This window comes from Copidosoma floridanum, unplaced genomic scaffold (genome assembly GCF_036245765.1).
Source record: "Copidosoma floridanum isolate Cflo_tuat_1 unplaced genomic scaffold, Cflo_Japanese_pri ptg000006l, whole genome shotgun sequence".
Taxonomy (NCBI): domain Eukaryota; kingdom Metazoa; phylum Arthropoda; class Insecta; order Hymenoptera; family Encyrtidae; genus Copidosoma; species Copidosoma floridanum.
The window spans coordinates 25,837,522-25,859,352 of record NW_028321883.1 but is presented as its reverse complement, the minus strand read 5'-3'; the positions used below and the strand labels follow the sequence as shown (position 1 = coordinate 25,859,352).

Genomic DNA, 21,831 nt, shown 5'->3' with positions numbered 1-21,831 from the left:
GGGACGCGGAGGACAATAATGAGGCGCGAGTGGATTGTTAATTGAGATGGAATTGCGAGCCTTTTCTTTTTATTCTTCGTCTTTTTTTTTGTCGTCACGCTCTCTTTTAGTTTTTTGTTTGTCGCTGGGCACGTATATGACTGCGTTAGCGTTTTATTGTAATTTTTTTGAATGAGCGCCGCAATCGGGTCTCCCATTCGTTTCAAGTGCTCTTGCATTGTCGAGATAATTTTGCGTTTGCGCGCGGGAGTACTTTTTTTAATTGAAACTCACGAGCGGGATGAACCGGGAGAGCTGGGAATTGTTTTTTTTTTTTCCCCCTCCAAATGTGCTCCGCCATGAAAGTTTAAATCGCTTTAAAAGCTTTCGTTGATTTTGCATTTAATTTATCCTCATTGTTTTAAAATACGCGTACGCAAACATTCGCGATTATGTAAATTCGAGCTAAATGAGTCGCCCAAGTCGCGAGCAAACATCGCTTGATCCGCTTCGATGACAAAACACCGGTGCTAACGAAATTGTATACTTTCGAGATCGGGACACACACAATAGCGTATATCCATCCAGTATCGAATTAAAAGCGAAAGAATCGACACGAAGCTCGGGAGATAAAATTTAGAAGTTTAATCGACAGATTACCATTGGTGTTTTAACAATGAAAGGTAAATTTTTTTTTGTTTTGTTTCCCAATTAATTTTACAGCTTACTGTAACGAGCGCATCACCCAACTCCACGATACCCATATTATATACAAATTGTATGTACTTGTGTATTTTTACGTTTGAAAAATTTCTCTCCTCTGCCTGTGAGAGATTTGCAGCGAGTGTAACGAAAAAAAATGTGGTGATGGAAGGACGTGGAGGTGAGAGTGAAAATAAAACAGGTTTAAAGCCAATGGCGAGAGCGTCGGTGCTTTTACTACTCGCATCCGCGTCCTCCTCGTCGATTGTTTTACGGCTTCGTTACATTATAGAAATTTCTCCTCTTCCTTTTTTTTTTTTTTTTTTTTTTGCTAGTACCCAGCGCCTCTGCTCATACATTCTAGGTGCGTTTAAAGCGTTCCGCCAATTTTATGGATTTTAATTAACCAGCCGATCCCCCGTGCGCAATCCGATGCGAGGAGGAAGAAAAAAGGGCAGCCTGAAAATCCGCGAAGCCGAATAATTCGAGTCGCCGCGACGTCCGGGACTGCAGTAGCGTTGAGCCGCGGCTTCTCGACAATAATGCCTCTTGGCGCCACGGTAGCCGAGAGCAATGGCTCTTCCTTCCCACCTCCTCCTCCTACCGATTTTTCTTTGAGATCGCAAAGATCCGATGCCGCCGAGGTGGCGCCACGTCACTCGGAAATCGAGGTGCGATTGTCGAGCGGCCCAGGTACGTGTCTCCGCTCTCTTTCTCCTCCTTTTTATCCTACTCCTCCTCCTCGACGTCGGCGGCTGTGGTACACCAATTTTAAATTCCTCGGCGCAAAGCGCGCTGCGCCTCCATATATTTATGTATACAAAAGCAAGAAAACACCGCACGCAGGGGAAAAAAATGGAAGCTACTGTACACACGCGGCTCTCCGAGGGTTTTTCGACCGAAACACGCTCTTTATGTTTTTTTTTTTTTTTTGTCAGATTTTTTTTTTTTTTCGAGATGCTCCTTGTCGCCTTTTTATAACGAGCCTATGAATATGCGAGCAGAGCCGAGCAGAGCAAAGGACGAAAAATGTTTACGTCGGTCCTTTGCAACGCAGCGACTTTTGAAATTTTGTTACCTTCGATCAGTGTATACTCAAAAAATGCCCACCGTGACAGCCTGCACTGTGCGCATTCCATCAAGAGTATTTCGATTTTTATACCGTCTCCCACCCCGTGGCGTGTGTATCTCGTATATATATATATGCACTCGAACATGCGATCAATCTCGCGAAAGAAATGTCTCGGAGCTGAGATGTGGCGAGCCGATTGCCTATGACCCGAACCGCGTATGGTTTATATGTATACACACACGGCGAGGCAGACAATCCATTCTCGGTGTGCCCGCCGCGAGTCGAAAAGAGCTGCAGTACGCCGAAAAGATAAGAGGAGATAATCGCGTACAGTGTAGAGTCGAGTATTGTATATATATATATACGTACATGTGCAGGCGGGTGCGCTCGATAAACAAAAGTCGAAATAAAACATATCGAGCGAGAACACGGGACGCGAGCGAGATATACCCGCGCAATAACTTTGTGTTTATCCATCACTTGGCGTACGTACATGCATGTGTGTGTAGTACATGTTACGTTTTCTTCTCGGGTTATTAATATTAATTTCGCCTGATTTATCGGTCGCGCGTGAGGAGTGATTTACAACGATCGCGCGTGATTTGTATCGCGTGCGCCGAGTTTATTTGGGGAAAAAGGGGCTTTTTCTCCTTTTCCACCTGTGAGAAAGTATATTTTGCCTTGATTTGCGTTCCTCGCGGCTGTTGGAACGACTCCTCCTAGCTGGTGACACTTTCTCGAGTACACACTCGTAAGAGCTTAATCGAAGAGTCCATGGAAAAGGTGCTTTTGTTTGGGTGGAGTGGATGACGAAAAAGTTGGGAGCTGCACTGTGAGAAAAAAAAATTTACTTTGCTAGAATGCTAGTGTTCGGTAGTGTCTGGAGACTTTTTACTATTTGAACGATCATTTTTAATGTTTAGAATAGTAATTATTTTTTATTAGTACTGTGGTTTTTCTCGCTGTGTGATTAAAATAAAAATCATCTCGCGTATCTATAGGATCGGGAAGACATTTTTTCACGCGTGAGATAAACAATCGTCTATTGATTGTAGATAGAGAGACAAAAAATTGTGTATCTCTAGGCATCTAATTACGCTTTCCATATGAGGCGAACAAAAATGTGTAGAATCAGCTCATTGTTCGGTCTCCTTTCTAAACGCGACTCGAACACAATAATAAATAGCGTACACTAGTAGCGTAATTAGACGCCGAAAGCGTGTAGGCTCTGAGTTTTTTTTTTTTTGTTATAAATAAAAAATAGTGTATCAGCTCGTCGTGAGTTTTATAAAAAAAAAAAAAAAAAAACCAATGGAGGCTTATCAATAATCGATCGCCGTCGTGGTACATTTGACGGAGCGTGAATGAGCAAATAACAATAACGCCGAGCGTTGATATTGACCACCGTTGCCTAGTAGGGGGAAAGAGAGCGAATTTACGAGATCCGAGATGTCGAGACCTTGACTACCAGTTTACAATATTTCCTTTATACGAAAGCGTCGACGACGATTTCGTATGGAAATTGTATGGGATACGAGTGACGTGCACGCCCTTTGATTGTGCCGCTATGCTCTGTGATCGCAGCTGAAGGAGATATGATATTTGTGCTTAATTGAGAGGGATATTACGTAGGGAAAAGAAAAAGAGAACGACGCTTGTTTGCGGATGAACGTTTTTATGGGTCTTCGCTGTTTATTGACTTTTGGGAGTATACTTATAATTCAGTGCCACGAAGATCAAAGGTATTTTTGGTTCGGTAAATCATGCTTTAATTGCTGTGGGAGAAGACGCTTTTTTTTTTTTTTTTTTATAGATGGAGTGACGAAAATACAAACATCATTGAGGAGACTCTGCTTTTGCGGATGAAGGTGGTGCAGAGTTTTGTTTTTTATTGTTAGTTGTTAAAAGTACAGCTTTTTGAAATTCAGTGTAATATGGTCTCTCATGTTTGCAATTGACAATTTAATTTTTTTGTTAGTTGAATGCTGTTTCAATTTAATAGGGTTTATATCAAACGAAATTCGTAAATTTAATACCAATAAATAGATTTAAATTTTTGGTTAAATATATATATTTACTTGAAAATTTTCTGTTCAATAATATGGATATTCAAGGATACAATAACTCACACAAATTATCATATCAATTTATAAACTATACATTTTTCTTCCAGATTCGAACAGGTTTTTCTTTAACAGGCATACTCTGTAACTAACGATTTTATGTTTTTTAATTTATGTAAGGAAAATTGTATTAATCATTAAGAACATTTTTGTCAGGCTAAAGAAATATTTTCAAGTTGTATCATCTTGTATAAAATTATGTAGCCGTAAACTATAAATATTTTCAGTAATGTATACATGCATGTGCAGCTACAATTATCTATATAATAATTCGCAGATCGATTTGCGGATGGAAGTTGGCAACTTTGCAAGTTTAACTTCTACATTCGAACACACGAAGGAGGTACCGTTTGATATATACACCCCCAGCTTTCTTACGGCCACTTTATCCTTTTTCAGGGTCTAAAAGTTCCCCGTTGACGCGACGGGAATCATTTAAATGGATTACCATTTCGCCACTGAGGGGCATTTGGTCTTCGTATTTCTTCCTATCGCGCGGGGACGAAAACTCCCGAAAGTTTTGCCACCTTTTGCTGATTCGCTTCCCTTGAAATTTAGATAGATTACGATGACGAGAGGATACAAGGGACGGCCAATCCCTGTAGAATTTCTATGGCCACAGTAGTGAACATTTGTACAACATGTGCAAACTGATTATTGCTCCCTTCTCTTTATGAAACAATTTTGTCATTGTCAGGACTTTTAAACAAAAAGAGTAACATCTCGTAGCTCTGTTGGCCCAGTCCTTTGATACTCGTACCAATCGCAAATTGAGAGAAAAAAAAAGTTACGTAACGCCACGTACAGTCAAAAAGCCACGGCGATCTTCTTACCCGCGCAAAGAGCCTCTCCACCGTCAGGCTCTTTATACTTATTACACTCGAAAGAGAAATGTCGCCACCGTCTTTTTCGCGAAAAAACAAAGAAAAGGAAAAAAAAAAGAGGAGGCAAAGGACGCGAGAGGGAGAGTGAGAAAACGGAACTGGTTCTTGCTAACAATGAGGGATGGCCGGCCGAGAGAAAATGTTTAATGTCGCGGAAAGTAAGCTTCGGGCAATTAATATCCATTAAGTTGGAGGAGAAAACGGTGCCGACGACCATAACGACGACGACGACGCCGACGTCTAATTAAGTCGCCCAACGACGTAGTGGTTCTCGTTGCGTCGCGCAAATTTTCTCGCCCGAGCTTTGAACGAAGGGCACAAAGGGACAGCTATCTGGCTGGTCTGGCAAGCCGCTTCTGCTCCAACCCGTCGATTTTGAAAGCTGTACATATATATATTACCTGTGATGTAGGGGCCAAGATTTTTGGTGGCACGATGCCCGACAAGTATAAAGTTGCGGCTTGATTATTGCTGCTATTGTTGATAAAAAAAGTTTGTGATGTACGTTTTTTCCAGTATTTTCTGATGGCACATAAAAAATATTACAAACATTCACAAAAATTATGCTGTACTGTAGGAATTCACTTACTTATTTTAATAATGCGTGGATCACGCATTGCACAAAAAAAAATTTTCAAAAAATGACGACTGTTGTTCCTGGTATTCTTTTATAAATCTTTAACGTATTTTCGTCATTCTGAATCGATTATTGAAGATCTTTCTTTCATACGCTACGGATGTGCGTGTGGACATGGCATTAGGGTTTTGATCCACATTGACAGACGGTTACAAGATCAAAGTCATAACAACTGGACTATGCCAGTCGGCATCTGAACAATAAAAGTTTCTTGTATCGAAAGGAATCTTCATTTTACTGCATCCATCAGTTGGTTATGCTACGAACGATTTAAACCATTTTCAGCTTAGAGCTTTGCCATAGGCTTGCCTTTTTGGATATTTCTGAAAAAAAAGAAAAAAAGAAAAGAAAAAAAATCATTTAATACACAAAAAGTACGACGTAGGAAATATGCTATTTAAAAATGTTAAGAGCACCGAAAGGTATCGCGATACATATAATGCCCGGAATCGTTCGAAAGCGTATGACCACCACAACAGGATGCAGGGATTCAGCCGAGCAAACATATATTTTAAAAGACGATGGGGTTGCGCGATAGCGGCTAATTGTCGGCGTAAACGCCAGATATTACCAGTTATGTGCACGCAGCTTTAACAGTAATGGTATAGATACTGCAGACTGCAGAGGAGGCACTTGCATACACTGCACACGCGTAATTGAACCTATATATGTACAGTCTTTGCATGTACACGTGTACGCCGCATACAGGACACGACCAATATGTAGGCTCCACAGGGCACGTTGCAGGTATTATATGAGTGCACCAACTCTCTGGTGATGCTTAGGTGTACTTGTTGGCTAATGTGTATTTGGTTATTTGTGTCAACGACTGGCTCGAGTGTTCCTGTATGCTGTGGATAAAGAAGGGGAGGAGCTATTTGTCCAAGCAATTACGCGCTCTTTTTCAAAGAATCCGTGCTAACGTTGATCGGTTATTTCGATCGATTTTTTTACTTCTCTGGTAGTACTATTTTCATTACTCTTGGAGTGCAATAATGATTGTGTGATAATCAAAATTAAACATGATCAAGTAGTTTGTATCGACACTACTTAACATTATTTGGCTATTTTCGCACCATCTCTGTTTTAAAGGTATACTTAAGCAAGTGAACATTCATAAGAAGGCTAAAATGCTTTGATCAATGGCATTGGATTGGCGAAATTATTCATTGATATTCCTACTAAATACGTTTAAATGTAAGATTGCCAAATTTATTGATCATAGTCTCATACAAAACAGTCTGGTTTAAGCGTCATATAGAATCACTTGAATGAAACTATTTGAACCTACAGCTTTTGCTCTGCGAAATGGTCAAAATTTAGAAAGACGAGTCCATAAAAATTGAAAAATCTCTTTACGGCGTAAGCAAACTACATCGCTAACTTCTGCCTACTGAAAACATACGTAGAAAAATGAAAAAATTTACGTACTTGCGAAAAGTCAAATGTCCGAAATGCAGCATATTTTGCTAACTGAATATTTTTCATTTTCATTCATAAAAAAAAGATGTTTTACGTACTCGGTCAGTTATCCAAAAAGCTATAACCTATTGTACGCAGTAACCATCGGTTTATTCAAAGTAAACATTATTATTAATTTTATACGTAACAAAATTGTACCGTTTTCAAAACCATTTGCAACTCGTACCAGTCATCCAAAGATACAATATATTGTATAGTGTAACCATGTACCCACTTTTTACTTCTCTCTTGTACTTTCCGTACTATCTGGCAGGCAGATAAACAAATGTAAGAGGCGCGAAATAGCCAAGCAAACACGTTTCGCGTAAACGTTAGACATGCCCATGGCGCAGCAAAGCAAAAGCAGCAGTGCATATAAGAAGACGCGCACCGGTTGCAGGCGTAGGTGGAGCTGCCCCGTGTACAACAACGTTGCCCGGTAGATATACACACAACATATGGAGAAGCACGCATCTATCCTCAAGCAGAGAGAACAGAGCGGAGCAAAGAGCGAGGAGGAGCTTTATACGCGTGTTAAACCCGCACACGCGGAGTAATCGCACCTCGAGCATCGCTTCCTCTCTCTCCCTGTTCTGCGTTGCATGAATATAATTTGCATACAAGTTGGGTTATATGCAGCGCGTGAGAGGAGCATCAGCTGGCGGGCCCGTATACCGCGTTTATGGTACCAACAGATGTAGGCGGATTCACTCTCTATCTATTCTCCTCTTTCGCGTATCTATATGCTCTTGGGAGACGCTTCTTTGCGTTAATACTACTGTTCTCTCTTTGTGACCATAGCAACGGAGGAATTGTTTCTCGATGCGTGAATGTATCCCCATTCACCGAATCACTATCACTTTAATTGTGGACTTTTGGTATACATCAATCATGTATTGAGAATTCGTTATTATTTATGCTACACTTGGATTAATGGTTGCATTGTTGTATTAGGTAATTCATCAAGTCCAAGAACCAGTTGTAGGTGTGTGTAACTCGAAGATAAAAATTATGTCGATAGTCATATGCTTCCATATACAGTGAGCTTATTTTTATTAAAATCAAAGTTTTTTTATTGCATAAAATCTACATTTAATTAACCAAACAATACTTTCGACCCTATCCTGAAAGTTGTCATCTCACGTTGCTTGGATGTACTGATCAGAGAATATGGATATTTAGCGGAAAATTGTTTTTTACAATAAGAAAATGATTAAATTATACTCAAAATTATAAGTAAGAAAGTCTGATTCTTAAGTGCTCACCAGATAGTGCGATCAATAATTTTGATTATTGGGAAAGTTTTTCATTTACACAGTTTTTATGTGATCTGTGTTAACAATACCTTCCTGAAGTAGGTATTATTTTCCATCCATTTTTTTGTATGATGAGGGTGTTCGTAGAATGTGTAACTTAGTTTGGAGGAAGTTTAAGTTGTCTCTGTGGAAACGATACGATAGCTCTATTTCTTGTTTCATATCACGTCATCGGTATAACCAATTTTCCCCACAACTCATCAGTGCACTAATTACACTCGATACTTGAACGATACACTCGAAAAGAGACCATTTACAACTGCACAGCAGTCCTCCATTTTCTTGGCAGCTGATTTCAGTCCCCGTGCAGCGTCATTGCTGTCAGTTGAAAAAAAAAAAAAAAAAAAACTTCAGCTCCGCTTGCCGTCTCGGCTGTCCTCGCATTATTTTTCCTCGCGGCTCTCCAGCAACAGTAGCACGAAACACGTCAAATTAAAAGAAGGGTCGCCCACTCTCTGCCTACGTCGAGCCTTCAATTCATCAATCAAGCATCGTCGCGCACAATCGACAGTCCTCCTTTGCCTCCTGTTCTCCTTACCGATACACGGACCCATTACCATTATCGTCAGTTCCCGACCACCTGCACGTATATATACGCCGTCCCACATTATTTTTTCTCCGCCTCCGTATACTGTATACCCTCAGCTTCCCCGTTGGCTGTATCCATTCGAGGCGCATTCCCCTCGTCCTAATGAAATACCTCCTTTCTCGAGGAAAAGATCACCCATTGCCCGCGAGCGCGGAAAAGAGGAGGCTGACGATAACAATCGGCTCCGAGGAGAGATTTCCACGCGTCAGGAGTCCCCCGCATATGTATACACACGGTAGCAGATATGTGTATACACACACACCAATCGCGGAAAGAAACGGCGTTGTCCATCGATTAATGCGCGGATAGGTAAAAAGCGTTTCGAGGTAAAGAGCGTCCTTTCTTTATTCTCCCCCTCCCCCCGTCGAAGGCCGGCTCTCTCTCTCGCATCATTAGGGCGAGTGGCCATGTCGCGAGCCGCGTAGCATCCGTTCGCCTTCCTTTTTTTTTTTTTTTTTTTTTTTTTACCTTCGCCGCCTCTTCTTCCTTTGCTCCTTCTCAACCTCCTCGCGCGCGTGATGTGTATAAGGGCGCATACGCAGCTACGTCTCTCTGCTGATGCTTGACTCTGCTCCTCCGACTTTACGCTTTTTTTTTTCTCTCTCTCTCTCTCCTATTCTTCTCTCTCGTATGGTCGTCGCGTGCTTCCTCGGTGCGTTCGTTTCTCGCATTTTTATATGGGGTAAAAGAGAGAGTCCACCCTCCTGTGGTATCGGAGAGCCTCGCTGCGTCGTTAAACGAAAGGCCGCCACGAGGGAAGGAGGCATTAATTGTGCCGCATTCCGCGGGTACAACTTGGGTGTTGAATCGAGCGGAGCCAAAGTTTGTGCTCTGGGAAGGATCAATCGGGGAAGTTTTAAACGTATACACCGTATGGTTAATCGCGGTGCACGTGTTCTTTAAAAGGAAATAATATATGAAGCAAAGGGGGAAGAAACGAGTTGGGAACAATCGTGTGATACCTCAAAGACGCGGATCCTATAAATAAGCTTTTAGCGACTTGGGTCCCTAATCACCCTGTAAGGCTAACGATTGTGGGTACATATATATATATATATATATGCTCGGGAGGAGAAGCTCGAAAACAAGGTTCCCATGTACGTTAAATCCATATTTTTCTCCTTCGGGTCGCTCATGTCCAGCTTATCTGTGGTGCATTGGTATACTGCTCGCCTAATCTATAATGGGCACGGGAACGACGACGACGACGAGGGAGAATTAGACAGCGTTTTAGGACACGGCCGGCGTAAAGACGGAGGATGTGGTGTCGGAGGAGAACAAACGACCCAACGACAGGGTGTATGCGCTGGTGGACCGGACGAGACGAGGACGGTGGGAAAGACGAGAGGCCGCGCGTTTGAAGGGACCGACCGCACTTGTTCGCCCGATCGGGAGTGCTGCTGGTGTCCTCCTCCCCCTCCTCTTTTTAAATTCGATAGCACGGATGTGTTTTGTCGTCCTCCCCCTTGCGAGGAGAGATACAGCCCAACTCTCTCGGGCGCCTTGTCTCACCTGCCATGGGCCTTTTTTTTTTTTCCTCTTTTCCCCCTTTGACTTTTGTTCCTTTCGGAAGAGAGAGAGAGAACCCTTTTTATCTATGCTGGACTTTGGGAACAGTGTGGGAATACGCACCGGTGCCATTGTTTCTTGGGGCCACGTTGTACGTATATGTGTATTGCTGGCCATTTCTTTCTTTTTTTTTTTTTTTTTTTTTTTTTTTTTTCTACATCCGCTGTGCCTTCCGATAACAAGAGAGTAGTGAATGGATCAACAGATTACTCGATTGTATAGATGTACTCCTCGCGAACAAAATAGTCGCGAGAGTAGCGTAATTTCGTGGGTGCGTTTATAGGACTCGGGCTGTCGGTAGTCCGCGCACGTATAGCGGAGGGCCTTTCGAGATGGTCTTTTGAGCCGGAGCCGCGCGGAACAAGTGAAACCAAACAAAAGTCCCCTTTCTTTTTTTTTTCTTTTCTTTTTTTTTTTTTTTTTTTTCAAGCGTCGACAGAGTGTGTACAGGCGGCGGTAGCGTCTTGTGGGATAACCCTCTTGCTTTTTGCGGGCGTGTGTACACTCGAGCGATTTTTCGAGAGTCGTGTCGGCAGCATTTTGTGAAAAAAAAAAAAAAAAAAAAAAGGGTGGAGGAGAGAGAAGGGCAGAATAAATTAGCCTCGAAAGAAGAGGAGGCGACGGCCAGTGTTACCTCCACTCCCGCGCGCGTGAGAGGAATATCTCGCGATCTTTTGGCGCCAGGTCTTTGCGCCTCTCGCCCCCCTGTGCCCGACACGATTGACGCGAAAGCGACGACGATTAAGTTTCGCCCGCCTACGCTCTTTTTTTTTTTTTTTTTTTTTTTTCATGCTCCTTCTCGTTTCGAGGTCCAAAGGAGACGCGATTGGGGTTTTATTGGATTTTGATTACCTACCCCCGGGGAATCGGATCATTGTAACGTTTGTGCTTTCCATAAAAAATATTCCAGCACAGGCGGCCCTCCTTTTTGTTTTTCACGTTACATACTGCATTATTCAGGTGACATTCAGGTAAATTATAAATCCATTTTTACCGCGTCTTATACATGATATTCGATGGTTCTTACGAAAACCTTCCGAAATTTTTCCCCCGCCAAGAGACTCATCCTCGCTTCAGGGAAGAGCACGTATTGACTGTACACGAGTGCTACACCTCATCGTACACACGAGTCTGTGGGGTAGAAATGGTGTAGGGAAAAAATCTGCAGTACGGACAAGCACGCAGTCCTTGTAAATTGCTTCATATAGGAAGAAAACTGGGGGGTGGGGCCGTATACCGTATAAGGGTGGGAGGTATAAGGAGAGGCTCTTTAAAAGTTTCGCAAGGTGCTCACGGGCCGCACCGCAAGAGCCACTCTGGTTTACGAGATGAGAGGGGTGGGGGCAAGGGAGGGAGTTCGATATGACCGCGATCGCGAGACTTTATATTACTTTGTGCCAGTACTACCACTCAGACTTCCTCCTCTTTTCCTTCATATCCTCCGTATATCCTCCTCGTGCTTTTAATAATGTTTCAACTTCTTCCCGACTGGAGGGAAAACTTGGTTCGCCGCCGCTGCTGGTTTTCGCCGAGGCGCTGTGGACTCTGGGTATAATGCGCTTTCAAAGACGGTAAAATCGTATATTTACGAGCGGCAAGACACGACGACGGACGACCGGTCATCTTCTCCAGTTCTGATGCAATCGCGTATACGCCGCACTGGCCTGATGCTCGGGTTGACTTTTTATTATGGGCTTTTACGGATTAGACGCCTCTCTGCCGCTACTCGTGGCTTATTAGCGGATGTTTGTAATTAGTTTTTATGCCCGTGCGAGGCTCGGCTGTACTTCTCTCGTGGCTATATATTGTATACCCTACGAGTTTTAATGCGCGGCGCGGGTAGCGGCCCGTGAAATTAGCGATTTTTATGGCCCGAAGAAGAAGGAGGATGTGTTGCCCTCGAAGTGCTGTGCTCCCGTCGGTTGTGTTGTTCGTACCCACGTGTTTACTCGCTCGCAAATTTTATAGTTTGATAGTTGCCACGGACGCGCTTTGGGGATGTACTTTTCACAAGTCGTGCTTTGCAGTACTTGAAAATAAAAATTCTGGATTAAAAAAAAACTAACCGATCAAGCACGAAAGAGAAAGTGATGGCGAACGGTGTAGAGCAAATCTTTAAAAAAAACATCCACGAAAGTTCATTATTTATTCTGGCGTAAGAGGTATGGATGTAAGCCAAAGTGTCATGGATAAGAGGGTATTTTTCGTGTCTTTCTTGCCCGTACACTAGTACTTATGTATTTTCTTCCTTGAAGAGTACATATATGGGGCAGCAGCACAAACGAGCCACCTTCTGTATCTGCAACATCCAGAATCCGGTAGTGCAGTCGATAACGAGGTACCACAGTCTGCTACTCGACTAAAAAAAAAAAAAAAAAAAAAAAAATGAGTAGGTGCGTTATCGTTTAACCCTCCCCTCGATACATCCACAACTATGGAGTACTTTTTGCGTTTGTAGATGTTACTAAGTATCACAGTATTAATCCTACACGACTTTTATCCTATATTCTGCATACAAGGCGTGCATGTATACTGTGTATACTTAGCTGAAAAAAAGAGCCATACATGCAGGACTGCTGCAGCGTAAGTATAAGTTTCGCCGGTGGCAAAAGTTTTTTCTCTTGTGTATTGTACGGTTGTACACGTATACATATTAGGTACATCTCGCGTGTACAGCGTTTAAAGCGGCAAGCCATACACTATTGGCACTCTCGATATAATACATACAATACACGCGTGTGCATAATTTTCCCTGTCTTTGCGACGCAGCGTCTGTTTGACAAAATAAAAAAAAAAAAAAAAAAAAAAGAGAGAAAAGACAGACATATATTTAGCACACCAAAAGCCCACATATGCAGCTGTGAACGTATATAGTATGGTACCCCCAGATCAACGATCACAGCCTCATTGTGGATACAAAACCGAGACACACGCGCGCGAGACAATAATATGGTCTACATAGGCGCCGGTTAGTCGCATCACGATGAAACACACGTATACGTAAGGCATGGCAGGAGCAAAAAAAGGAGCAACGCATCATACCTGCACAAGAAAAGAAGAAGAAGAAGAAGAAGAAGAAGAAGAAGGAAGAGTTGAGTATACATGCATGCAGTGCGCACTCGAGTGAGCACCATCTTGTTAACAGCCGAGTTCTTTATTTTTTTTATTTTTTATTTTTCTTCCCCATCAGAGTCGCAAGCGATAGGCCTGCGAGGTAGGTTATGCGCTGTGCCCACCGGCCTTATACCTTCGGTGGGCGTTCTCTCGACTCGCGCGCTCGCCAGGCAGCCAGGTATAGGTACCTACCATGGTACTCCTATTTTGTCGTCCACCAAGCCCGCTCTCTTGCTCCGCCTTGGACGCTCTCTCTTTCTCTTCCTTCCTTTCTCTCTATCCCAGTTTTATATATATGGGCCGTAGGGCAAGGGAGAGGTGAGGGAGAAAAGGATGGATCACGCAGACTTTGGTGCTCATCAACACGGGCTTGCAGCACTCGTTGAGTACGCCAGTCATTTCAAAAGTGTGGGGTGTATGAGATATTATACTTCTTGTACTTGAACTCAAAGACACCGGGGGAAACAAAAAAAATTAATCTCAAATTCGCGTTGAGCTCGACTGTGATATATATATATGTCGATTCATTCGAATTAGTTTGGTGACACTTAATTTTCGGGGCGGTCCCTCGGCTTCTCTCGTCGAACTTCTCGAATAAGTCAGGCCAAGTTGGCTCGATAGAAATTCCACAAACAGCCGTGTCCCAAGAATAACAATTCGGGAATCAACTTTCGCAAAAGTCATTCTTGCTCGCGCTGTATACGCGGGGGGCGGATGCAAGACTGAGCTACGTGTATATACATATATATGCACCCTGTGCACCGGGTGTCGCGCGCCATTCTCGAGTCGCGGAAAAGCAGGAAAAGGAAGCAGGAGGAGGGAATTGAAAGAGTATGTATAGCCGGCGACAAAAGCGAGAATAAAAGCGAGAGGGAAGATAGCGGGACCGGGGGAAATACACATCCATTACCATCAGCATGCAAATTAGATCGGTCTTGCCCGAGGACGGGAGGGAGGATTACCGCAAATCCTTTCGTAACAATCCGCTCCGAGAGTAGCGACGGCTGTAGTGGCGGTGGGTCGGTATAAGTGGGAGAGCTTTACTTACTGCTGTATCGTTGTTGCCTTTGTTGCTCTGCTTCTTGGATCGACCTTTTCTAGTTGCGAGGAACCGCAGCAGTGGTTCGTGGGGAACACCACGAAGGAGGAATTATTGTAATGGGGGGCGCGCTGAGTTAGCCGATTGAGGAAAAAACAAAAAAAAAAAAAGGTTTCCCTGTTGGTTAACTGAACGCGAGGGTTGTTAAGACAATGGATACCTTCAACGTATCGATTGTTATTGTTATAGCTATAGCTATTTCAGTTTAAAAAAAATTTTTTTTTAAATTGTGTTGATACCTATATTTGACAATACTCGGTTTCAAGTTTCATTCTGTAATGGATGGCAACCTTGTAAAACCCACTGGGTCCTTGGTACTTGATCCCATACCAGGATATGCTGCTATTAAACTTCGCTGAACCCTCATTAGCTATTACTCTTACGAATTCATTTATATCCATGGGTATTTTTGTTCAAACAATTGTCAGTAGCGCAAAAGCTTTTCTTACTTCATCGATCCATTAGTTTGTCAATTGTGTATTTTGTTAGCTCATTTATCTAAAATACAAGTACAAATAAAGTGAAATTTACTACAAGTTGAATGCGAGGCTAGAAGGTTTAAAATATCATCTTTCCTCACTGTTTACATATTTGAATGCAAACCTTGGATTGTTTAGACATTTAACTGTTTAGTGTTAAAAACTTATTATGTTGGTTGGCTAAATCATTTAGTTTTCCGAAAGAACTGGAGTTAAGGTGGATTTTACAGTCAGGAAGTTAACACTAACGTAAGATTGAATGATTAAAACTACATAAACTTTCTTCTCATACTCGTAAAAATAAATTTATCTACGGGTTTACTGAATTAACACTTTGGTATTATTGGATAGGATTATAATCCCATAACACCCTCAAAATCTATTTCAATCTCAATGTGTATTTTGGAGTGTAAAATCATCTAACAAATGTGGAATTTTTGATATCGTAGTGCATCAATGTATAATTTTTCAATGTATATCATATACGAACGATATTTCTTTATATAAAACTTGAATAACCCTACTTTGTGTATACACTGGTAAGAACCAATAAAACAAGTACAACATAAGCTCGCATCAAAGCTACGGTAACGTTCGTAGGAAAACGTGAGTATCAAAACGCAGCGATTACACTGGTATCTCGAAATTTTTCTTGCCGTGACATTATAGCGACAGAAACCCCGACTCACATATCCCTATCTCCGTTTCATTGCTGCAACTGTTATCGAGCAACTTTATTACATTAGATAGCACCGCGAATATATATGTACAAGTGCACGCCATACACTTTCGATTAGAGAAGCCAAGTGTACGGGATGAGATGCGACACACCGGGACTTGTCGCATTAATTTGCCCCGTGGCTATCTTCAAACTCCACCAAACAGATAGCGCGCTTTATGGCTGGTAGGTTGAAATTAAAAACCCAACAGCTGTGATTCATGCGAGCTGGACTAGAGCATGATAGCTGACAACAAATTACACCCTACCTCAATTACCATCATTTTGACAACACAACTCTATAGCACCTCTAAATTTATATAATTGAAATCTCTTATCGCGATTGATGTTTCAATCGGTTCTTTTTAACTTTGTACATACCATATCCATGCAAGCAAAAAATAGTACATGATACAAAATACAAGAGACAAAAAGAACAGAAGCCAAAAGAAGAAAGAAGATAAACGAACTACAGGTGTATCCTGACCAGTGCTCCCCGAACATTCTCTTCTTCGTATTTATTTATGCGCGTACGCTCGGTAAGTTATCTCTGAAAAGATGATATTATACTGTGCTCGAAAAGCCGGTGGCTCAATTGGCTTCTCCATGTACGCATAACATGCGTTATGCGCGTGAGGACACCTGCGTAATCGTAAAACTCGACGATAATCGATAACGTCGACATCGACTGAATTTGTGGGTTTTTAACCACACACATCTTCGATTTAAAGGGAATCCTTGTACCTACAAGTGCGACCCTGTTCTTCAGTGATGACACACAGTTTGTGGAGGAATTCCCGTTTACTTTTTTCTGTGGCTTCGCGTCACGTTGATTATGTAAGTTTAATGAGATACAACCCTTGCGTGTTGTCACATATGATTAACGTACTTCTCGCATTAGCTAGAAGAAACACTTGAACAAACACTTTATAGTTCTAACAAGTTGGTTTGTAAAATTTTACGCGCAAACGTCTATATGACGTTTTAAATAAAAAAATTTCAAGGAAAAAACTAGTACTCCTCTATTTGAACACGAACGGTATAACCTCGGTAACGTATTAACGTACATTTTGATGCGTGTTGTAACGTTGAGTCGTTGAAATAGCTCTCTGGTTAATCTTCGTTAGTTTTATGTCGATAAGATGATAAAATCTTCATTTAATTGATTCAAATAGATTCCACTCTCAAAGGGAAACGCGTATAAGTGAACAGACGAACCCAAAAACCGAAAAATTGTTTCTGCGAGCGACCTTCAATGATTGAATCATTTGCACGTGGAAATGAACAATGTCTCGATCCCAGAGCACCAAAGTACTTGAGAGACGAAAAGGAGAGAGAGAAGGAGAGGCTTGTCCAAGTTTATATACGATTGCAAATTAAAAGACACGATTTAGAAGGACTTTTCATTAAAGGACTTCCACGCGAAGCGGCCAGTAGACAAGGGGAGGTTGGATTGTCAGCGACAAACCGTGCGGTGTATATAAGGGCATGTGCATGCACTGCGCTATAAATAACGCCAAGAGAGTGACTTAATGCCGACGACAAACTTTGCTCGATTCCGCTGCTCCACCGGTCCTCCTCTACTGTCTACTTTCTCTCTCTCTCTCTCTCTCTCTCTCGCGATGCTCTTTGCAAAGTGCCGCAGAGAATTCGAACTGCTGCTTCTATATACCATCGTCGCTGTCCTCCTCTATCTCCCGCGTGTGCCTCTACTGCTCTTGCGGACTCACCCACACCGTACCTCCCCCGTCTCATCTCACGCGTCCAATTCTCTCTTTTGTGCCCACTTATATCGCGAGATTATATTATATTCCCTCTGGCGTTGAAACGTCGAGTGTATGTGTAGTGTGGGCGAGGTTGTTGTTTTTTGTCCCTCTCGCCCTTCGCCAAGGCTTGACAACCCGCGAATTAAGAGGCAAAGTTTCATCCAGTTTTAATACTGATGTGCGGTGATTAATTTTCGCGCAAAGTTTACTTGGGCGCGACTGGATTTGAATGGCCATTAATTTGAAGATACGTCATTTTTGCTGCATCGTATTTTCTGACACGATGAGGATGATTTTTCGAAAAGTTGCTACACGCGTGATGGAGGAAATTGTTTTTTTTTTTTTTTTTTTTCGCTCTGCCCCTCTTGCCCCAATCTGCGAGGGATCATCCGTTCTAAATCGAGAGAATTGAAAAAAAGGAAGGGGAAAAAGGTCACCGGAGACTGAGAAACTAACGAGCTCGGGGAAGCACTTGCCTCGCGTTTGTCCTGGTGTAAATCATCAATTTATCAGTACAGTGGATTTTACACGGGCATCAAAGGGCCCGAGTAAATCAAAGCGTCAACGAGGCAGAGCCGTGCTTGGGAGGGTTAAGAGAAATTACAAGAACTACAAATGTTCCGGACGGGGAGGATAAAAATAGCGCGAGCTACGACGTTTATCAATGAAAATCCCGGCACTTCAGAGGCCTGACGCCGCCAACGCTAAAGACTAACGTTGCTGCGGACGCTCGTGAAATTTCCTCACCTAATCCAGGGGATTTACGAGTGTATAATGACTGCAGGGCTACGAATATGTTATAAATACAATCAAAGGTGCCGCTGTTTCCGTGAACTCTGGGCCGCGGGATTTTCGTGTTCCAGCGACGATTGCGAGAAAAAGTGATTGACTGCGATTTTTTCTTTTTTTTTTTTTTCCATAAACGCGTGCACGGTTTCTTATGGGTTAGAAATTAAAATAAAACAAATAGTCCAACTACAGCAGTCGGCACCTCCAACAAATTACCCAAAAACAACAGCAACACCCCTCCTTAAGGGGCCGCCCCTTTCTTTCATGCACCTCGATGAAAGAACAAAAAATGTAACTGGCGCTCGAAAGAGGCACCGCTTTTGGAAGCGACCCAAGGGAGGCACAGCCACGCGAGTAACCCAAGTTCGTAAGAAGCTCGAAAAAGAGATGCAGAAATACGTACAGCGCGTTAGCAAACGCCAGGTTGTACATTGCCTCGCGAGAGGGACAGAGGAAAAGCTAAACGGCCCGAGTGTTCAACGAAGAGCGACGTTGCTGCAGCTTGTATCACATAATGTATGTGCGCACGTTTTTACGTGATGCGTGAAGAATCGCGGTACGGTGGATGAGCTTCTAAAGTCACGCCAAAGGTGTAGAGTAAGAAGAAAAAATTTAGAGGGCATGCGTGCACTTATACGTACGGGAGCTATGCAAAATGTTTTGAGGTGCTTGCAAGGGAAGACATAGTGTGGCAAAGTGATTTATGCAGCTCAGCATGGATTTTAAATGAGGCGCGTTAAACGCGAGTAATCGTAAGCTCCGCAGTATCGAGTGAGAGCTTGCAACGATGTGTTTCTCTAGCTTCCGTCTCGGGTGCATTGCGACGATGGTTGCGAGACAACAGGTTATTTCTTAACTTACCTACTACAAGGTTAAGTACATTTGCATCCAATACACTTTTGCATACCTGTACGATTACCAAAAAATGCCTCTGTAATAATATAACTCATAATAATACGTAAGAGTTACAACGATCGAAAATCTCTTCAGTGCACCAAAACAAATTATTGTTTTGCAAAAAACAATGTAATCAATTAAGTGGAGGTTTTATATTGATTTTTTAAAACTTGCAACAAATGTGTTGGTTACTCAAAAATTTTTATGTCTGAATTATTCGTCATGCATGTCATAAATTCATTCACACCAATGTAATAACGATATTAAGGTGTAAATTATTCTGAATAGTACAATTAGAAACTTTTTTCTTGAAAGACTCTCGGACTATTCGAGAACATTGCAGTACAAACAAAATATGTGAAAGTAAATTTTAGTATTCATTCTTTTATCGAGTTTACATTGAAATAGTAAACATAAGAAAGATGAACGTTCAAATGAATATTTATAAGATATTTAAATAGTAAAAGAATATTCATATTCTTATGCTAACTAACGAAATTTTTTTTTTTCAACAAGTGTATCAGACCGTTTCAAAAGAGCGTACATGAAAAAAATTAAATTTTCAGTTAACTCATCAAACATTTGAACAGCTGCTAATTAATTATACGATTCACCTATAAAATTGTTTGTATCTGCTCCAAGTTGACTAATTCGAGCTTCACTTGCTACATTTTTTTTTTTAATGAACTGAAAAAAAATGTGTCATCTCGGTTTACTAGTATAAATAATCATCAATGTTACTGTATTGATGTTCAATAGAACTTATCAGATGTTGAAACATCTGCTAATTAGGTAAACGATTCACTTACTTATAAAATTGTACGTCACTGTTCTAAGCTGACTTGTTCGGATTTTACTTCAAGAATTTTTTTTGTAGTTACAATTGCAATGGTTAAACTGAATTTACTAGTGTATGGTTATTTATTATTGCATTTAAGTATCAATGGTAAGTGCATAAAACTCGATTAACAAAATTAATCATTCGAATCATTCCTTGTACAAATTTTTTATGTAAAACCACCTAAGGAGGTCTGCAAAATGATAGTCACAAGAGCGTAATTAAAATTATAATTATTAGAGCTATTTATTAAGTTGTTACTTTACTTGTGTTGAAATATCCATATAATTCATAAAACCCAATTTCTAAGAAAGCCAATGATAAAACGTTTTTTACTTAAGATCTTACAAGAGACTGCAAATTTCTGAGTAACTGTTAAAAAGTAATTATTCAGTAATAATATAAATAACATGAAAATAATGATAAACATTAAAAATGAGAGTTTTTTCAAGTTTTCATGTATATGCTTTTTAATTATTACTTGTTTTTTAACCATATTTTTTACAGTACTACACAAAAAAAAAAATTCAGTAAATATTCTTGGTTTTATGATAAATTACTAACTCGGTCCTATATATAAATATATATATCTTAATGTTAAACATGAAATCTAAAAAATGTTAATTACTGCCAAAAAATTTTTAAACAATATTAGGACACGTTAAAATTTTTAGAGCAACTTGGAAATATCGTTAGCTTTCATAATAAACTGAACTCAATGTGATCTTTTGATTTTCATTTAGTGCAAGACCTACAATTACAAAAGTTTTAAATACTTCAGGTGAAATGTAAAAGTATATAACAAAAATGTCCGTTGAAAATTGTCTACAGCTCACACACTTCAGACTGAAAATATTGTCGGGGGTCAAGTAGCAAGAATTTTCGACTATCCTTATCATGCTTTTGTTCATACTCAAACTCGTCAATGTAGCGGTGCTATTATTACTGAATGGCACGTCGTAACAGCTGCTCATTGTATCATTGATCAAGACGGAAAAACTGGTGAGATTAAAGTTGCTGCTGGTCTAAATAATTTGGAAGATCCTGAGTACAAATTTTACGCCAATGTTACAACAAGTTACGTACACGTAGATTTTGATCATTTGAATAACACAAAAACCTTGCAAGGAGATATTGCTGTACTTAAGGTATGCTCATTTTACGTACCACATTTTTTTTAGTTAATAAAACATCAACTGTCTGATTACATATTTTTATTAGCTTGATCGAATGATACCGTTGGACGATAAGATTATGAAACAAGTTGCTCTGCCAGAACCCTTATCTGTTAATAATCTTGAGTTGTTTACTCATACAGAACCTATTCTTACTGCTTATGGTTATAATGATATAAATATCAGTTTTTCGAAGGATAAAAGGCCTATTTTTAGAGCACATGAAACTGGAGACTTGCAGTATGCAAAAACAAGTGTTTTACCAGTAGATGAATGTACAATGTCACCACTGTATAGAACAGTGAATTTTTTGAAAGTATTTTGCTCTCGGATGAAACAATCTGTGACATCATTCCCTAGAGGTGCTTGTTACGTGAGTATACCCTTAGCATATTTTTATTCCTTATATAAGGATAAAAAATAAGGATAACTATAGTTATCAAATAAAGCTTTTGAGTAATTTTTTTTTGTTCTAGGGTGATAGTGGAGGGCCACTTGTGCTAAAAATCAAAGGAAAAAATACTCTCATCGGAATTTTATCGTGTAGTCCATGGGACTGCGATGAAAGAAGAGTACCGGCATTATATACTAGGGTTTCTTTTTATAGACATTTTATTGATCGTG

At 41.0% G+C, this 21,831-nt stretch overlaps 1 protein-coding gene and 1 long non-coding RNA gene across 3 annotated transcripts in view; both read left to right on the top strand.

Annotated features, from left to right (window-relative positions):
- Positions 1-21,831, top strand: part of LOC149375612 (uncharacterized) — a 129,963-nt gene that overhangs the window by 97,720 nt on the left and 10,412 nt on the right. The gene's annotated exons all lie outside the window — the stretch shown is intronic.
- LOC149375613 (complement inhibitor S-I1-like) lies at positions 1,224-21,711 on the top strand. Its single transcript, XM_089598832.1, has 4 exons — positions 1,224-1,374; positions 20,864-21,180; positions 21,254-21,447; positions 21,684-21,711. Exons 1-4 carry the CDS (start codon positions 1,224-1,226, stop codon positions 21,709-21,711), a joined length of 690 nt encoding a protein of 229 aa, XP_089454958.1.

What these genes read in the sequence shown, in the direction of transcription:
- LOC149375613 (XM_089598832.1), top strand. Translation starts at nt 1,224, where the DNA reads ATGCCTCTTGGCGCCACGGTAGCCGAGAGCAATGGCTCTTCCTTCCCA. An exon ending in GCGATTGTCGAGCGGCCCAG is followed by an intron (nt 1,375 to 20,863) that starts GTACGTGTCTCC and finishes AATTGTCTACAG; the next exon opens with CTCACACACTTCAGACTGAA. An exon ending in GAGATATTGCTGTACTTAAG is followed by an intron (nt 21,181 to 21,253) that starts GTATGCTCATTT and finishes TATTTTTATTAG; the next exon opens with CTTGATCGAATGATACCGTT.